A 5,154-nucleotide genomic window follows, 5' to 3' on the forward strand; every position below is an offset into this window, starting at 1 on the left:
ATATATATATATACACACACATACATACATACTTGCATGTATAGCTAAGTATAGAAACATTTGTGTTGGTATATATATCTGTACATGTATATATTTGTACGTGTAAATATGTATATACCTATTGATAAACATTTATATGTCTATATGTATGCATATGTGTGGTAAAAAGTATAGTCCCCTAAAGTCTTAGGAGTGACTACTGGTAAGTAACCATTGTCCTTAGTTTATTGCTTGCTGAGGTAAATAGAAGAGTATGTTTAATGTTGGAATAAAAAATCATTATTTGGAATGTAGTATAGTTTTTTTTTTAATGAAATTCAGGCAATTAGCAGTTCCCTGGTGAGGCTCCTGAGAAGGAAACTTAGCAGGAAAAGAAATATTGCTAAGTTCAAGAAGTCTTGTTTATAAGTTTTTAAAGTAAACTTTGAATTGAATATAACATTTAGAAAGATGCAGATATTATTAAATGAATAGCTTGAGAGGTATGGTATAGTAGAAAGGCATGAATCCAGTCTTGAGATGATGATTATTATTGTTATTTAAGCATGATAACATTCCAGCTGATTTCTTTATGCTACTAATGTTTTTAATTAAAGTCTGTATACCCATGAATACTTTTATCGTTGTTTTTTTTTTTTTTTTTTTTTTTTTTTTTTTTTTTTTTTTTTTTTTTTTTTTTTTTTTTGGTACTGGGGATCGAACTCAGGACCTTGAGCTTACAAGGAAGGTGGCAGAACCACTGAACTAAATCCCCAGCCAAAAAGAGTACTATCTTCTTGATATGTGCCAGCCCTGAACCTATGCAGCCCAGGCTGGCCTTGAATGGCTGTGATCCTCCTGCCTCTCAGCCTCTTCACTGAGCTAACAGAAATATAATGGAAGCTGCATATGTCATTTTATGTTTTCTGTTAGTCACATTTTGATGAATAAAGAAGCAAGTGAAATTAATTTTAATGTTATATAACAAGATATATCAAAACATTATTATTTTCAATCAGTGTAGTTTACTCAATTTTGTTTTGTTTTGAACTAAGTCCTGTAAACCCAGTGTGTATTTCATTGTTACACCACCTTTTAATTTGGACTAGCCACAATTCAAGTGCCACATGTGTCTAGGGGCTACTGTATCCTTTAGTTCAGTCCCAACTAAAATTTAGGAATTATTTCAATTGTGGCTTAAGTGGTCTTGGACCAATAACATAGGATTTCAGGAATTTAATTATTTCTAAGAAAGCATATTTTCCTCACACATTGTCTTTTCTATTTTCAAAAATTAGAGGTAGATGGTATCTTGGCCTATTAGAAAAATATAATGGGAAGTATCCTTGGAAATAGTGACCCTTTCATTATGTATTTAGTTCCACCAACCTATCTGATAACAATTGTTTGTTTTTGTTTTGTTTTTTTTCTTTAGATATCAACAAATTTCTTTGGATGGTCCGAATTGGAGGGAGCACAGACACAGGCAAACATATCAAGGAGAATGACTATTATACTCCAACTGGGGAATTCCGTGTGGATCGTGAGGGTTCTCCAGTGTTGCTCAACTGCCTCATGTATAAGATGTGTTACTACCGCTTTGGGCAGGTCTATACAGAAGCCAGTGAGTGATGCTTCTCCACATTAACAACACAGTCATAATGGTGATAGCTAACATTTACTTTGCTTCTCAAGCTCTGCTCTAAGCACTTTACATCTATTAACTCATTTAATCTTTACAACTCAAAAGGTAGATACTATATTATTGGCATTTTATGGTTAAGAAAATTGAGTTATCAATAAGTTATTGAACTCTGCAGCATTGCATGAGTAGTGGCTGAGTCAGGGTTCAAACTCAGGTAATTTAGCTTAGAGTCTGTGCTTTTTATTTTGTTTGTTTTGTTTTTGGTACTGGGTATTGAAGTCGGGACCTTGCGCTTGTGAGGCAGGCGGCGGAGCCACTGAGCTATATCCACAGCCCCTTGCTTTTTAGATATTCATCTTTTTTAGAATTTTTAATTTTTTTTCTGGTGTTGGGGATTGAACCCAGGGTTTCACTGAACTATACCCTCACCCCTTTTTTAAATTTTCACTTGAGACAGGGTCTTGCTAAATTGTTACGTTGCCCAGGCTGGGCTCAAACTTGTAGTCTTCCTGTCTCAGCTTCTCAAGAGTGCAGGATTAAAAGCATACACCACCATATCTGATTTAAACCTTCATTTTTTTATTGTTTCTCAGTAGAGAGGATGATAGTGAGGAAAAGAAAAAAGGGACAAAGGATTTCATTTCTTCATATGAATACATTGAGAGGGATTTGATCTAAGTGTTTTCTTCAGGTTTCCATTTTGTGGCTTTGTGCAATGGACAAAATCTGAAGTGAATGTGGGCCCTTGATGGCTTCTCTGACATGGCAGTTTGGGTGTGTTACAGTGGCCTCTGGATGATAGTCCTCAAGAATTCAGGGGCTTGGAAGTGAGCCCCTATTTCCTAGAAGAAATAAACTCCATGGACTCTGCCAAGCATCATTTTGGATAGGACTTGGATTAGGGTAAAATTTATTATCTGATGCTTGCTTCTGAAGACTCTATTCTCTCATCACATTGTAAGCTGAGGAATAACAATGTAAATAATGGATGATGTTCCGAGTTGACTTCCTATCTCTTTGGAAATTAGCATTATAGAAAGAAGTATTCTCTGTCCCTTCCTAGAGCGTCCACCAGGTTTTGACCGTGTCCGAAATGCTGAGATTGGGAATAAAGACTTTGAGCTTGATGTCCTGGAGGAAGCATATACTACTGAACACTGGCTGGTCAGGATATATAAGGTGAGCAGGTGGTACACTGTCTCAAGAAAAAGCTTTTGTGCTTACAGATGGGTTCTGGTGCTTAAAAATCTGGCCACATAATTCTCAAATAGGGACAGTTATGACACTTGTGTCTGCTAAGTAGCTTGCAGCTCACATAACATTTACTGTTTCAATTTTAGACTGTCCTCAAAAAATAACATTATGGCCTGGCATGGTGGTGCATGCCTGTAATCCCTGCACTTGGGAGGCTGAGCCAGGAGGATCACCATGAGTTCAAAGCCAGCCTGAGCTCCATAGTTCAGGGCCAACCTGAACTATAAAAGGAGACCTTGCCTCAAAAAGCCAAAAAAACAACAAAAGAACCCGTCATGGTTGCTTGTTACTTAGCAGTTACTGCTGATTTTTTCTAGTAGTGGCTTGACTCAACATGTTTCAGTGATTATGAGACTTGTGGGTAAAAAACAAAAACTCTCTGTATTTCTGAATTACATTTTCTTCTACTGAAGAATTTATGGCAGAGTCACATGGTATCACATCAGAGTGTGTTGTTTCTTAAGAAGAGATTGAGAACCTTTCATCCACATAAAGATCATTTATATTGCTTCTCATAGGGGATACTGCAAAAGCAGAGTAGGTAGTTCAAACCCTTGCTTATTTAATCACATTGCCATACCAGAGCGGCAGAACCCAATATATGCCCTCTGCTCTGGTGAGCCCATTTTAGTAGAAAAGCTCTCCAAGATTGACCTGATTGTAAATATTAAACTGGCATTTTTATGTTACAGGTAAAGGACCTGGATAATCGAGGCTTGTCAAGAACATAAATGTTACATTCAGCTCTGATATACTTCGCACTGAGCACGTCATATTTAGGACGTTGAAGATTTTTTTAAATACACAGTTTATAAGAACAGAGCCGGATGGGATTAGAATTGTCTGGAAGTTTTTCCCTGGACAGTTTGGGCTGGGCCAAATGGAATGATTTTTATAATTCTGAGCAGGTTACCAAATGAAATGTCATGGCTTTACTTTGGTCAATTAAAGGGGGGAATTTTTTTTAAAATGTGCCTTATTTGTTTTGACTTATATCTGATGTAAGGAAAGTAAAAGTTTGTACTGAGCTGATAGGAAAGTAGCAGACCTTATCCATGCTCTTAGCTCTGTAAATGAGCCAAATGGGGCATTCTTTCTCATATCAGGAAAAGTATCAGGGATTAGCTCTGAGTCTACATATATAAACAGTTTTGTCATACTTTCTGTTATTGTAGCACCTAGTGAATGCTTTGCACATAATGGGTGCTCAATAAATTTTTATCTAATGAAATAAATGTTTGTGGGGCCAGCGGAGTATATTTCTGGGCAGGAAAAGCAACTTTCCTTTTATTACGTCTGTGTCCTCAATGTCTTATCCTTAGAGGCTATTTGAATTTGTAAGAGATGTGAAAGTTGCCAGCTAGACCTGAACTCACCAGTGCTCTTTGGGAGTAGTGAGGTTTTGACTTTTTTTAAAAATTTTTTTTGTGAAACCATGAATCAAGCTCAGGACCTTGTGCTTGTCAGGCAAGCATGGCACCACTGAGCTACGTCCCGGCCCCTTGTCTTTTTTCTTAAAGAGCAGGAATAATGCTTGGATGCTGAGGCAGGAAGATCACAACTTCCAGTCCAGCCTGGGCAATTTAGCAAGACTCTGTCTTCCCCTCCCACTCCCAAAAAGGTTAGAAATGCAGCTCAATTTAGAGGTCCTGAGTTCAGTCCCCAGTACCGTTCAAACAAATAAAACCAAGAAGCAGGGATAAATCAAGTGTCGCTAACTCAGCTGTTTTGAAGACTCAAACAGTGAAATTATTATTAGCAATGCAGAGGAAGAAATTCCAACATATATGGAGCTTGGTCAGTAGATATTTATGAATCAGCTTCAATATACACATCTATTTGAAATGTAGCTTTTCAGTATTCTCACCTAAACTATGATACATGAAATGGCTTTATGCTCATTTGTTTTAGAATATTCACTAAGACTACAGTTATTCAAATTCTCTTTGCATTATCAGTCTGTCTGTTGTTTTTATATACCACTTCAAGCTCAGTCATTGGTTCCGAAGCCCTTGCCAAGTAAGAGACAAATCAGAAGGAGAAGCACTGCCATTAGCAAATACCTGGAGAGTACTGCCTGCCTGAGTCCAAGAAAGGAGAAACTTCTTACAAATTTTTACTCCAAACACTAAGGTCCCATAGGTATTTGATGTCAGGACAAACAGCTTTCAGTTGAGTACAGTAGGAGATTTTATGTATTTTACAATGGAAGACATATCTCTGATGTGTATAAGCCCTAAGTTTAAAAAAAAATATAAGGCAGCTGTCTAGAAGCT

At 37.1% G+C, this 5,154-nt stretch overlaps 1 protein-coding gene across 1 annotated transcript in view; it reads left to right on the forward strand.

The window, feature by feature from the left end:
- Positions 1-4,317, forward strand: part of Stt3a (STT3 oligosaccharyltransferase complex catalytic subunit A) — a 26,987-nt gene extending 22,670 nt beyond the window's left edge. The window contains exons 16-18 of the mRNA XM_010628683.3: positions 1,415-1,603; positions 2,688-2,803; positions 3,571-4,317. Coding sequence (XP_010626985.1) covers positions 1,415-1,603; positions 2,688-2,803; positions 3,571-3,609 — 344 coding nt within the window. The 3' untranslated portion in view covers positions 3,610-4,317. The remainder of the gene's footprint in view (positions 1-1,414; positions 1,604-2,687; positions 2,804-3,570) is intronic.
- The last annotated feature ends 837 nt before the right edge of the window (positions 4,318-5,154 follow it).

Source organism: Fukomys damarensis, unplaced genomic scaffold (genome assembly GCF_012274545.1).
Source record: "Fukomys damarensis isolate Sample0158 unplaced genomic scaffold, DMR_v1.0_HiC HiC_scaffold_16, whole genome shotgun sequence".
NCBI lineage: Eukaryota > Metazoa > Chordata > Mammalia > Rodentia > Bathyergidae > Fukomys > Fukomys damarensis.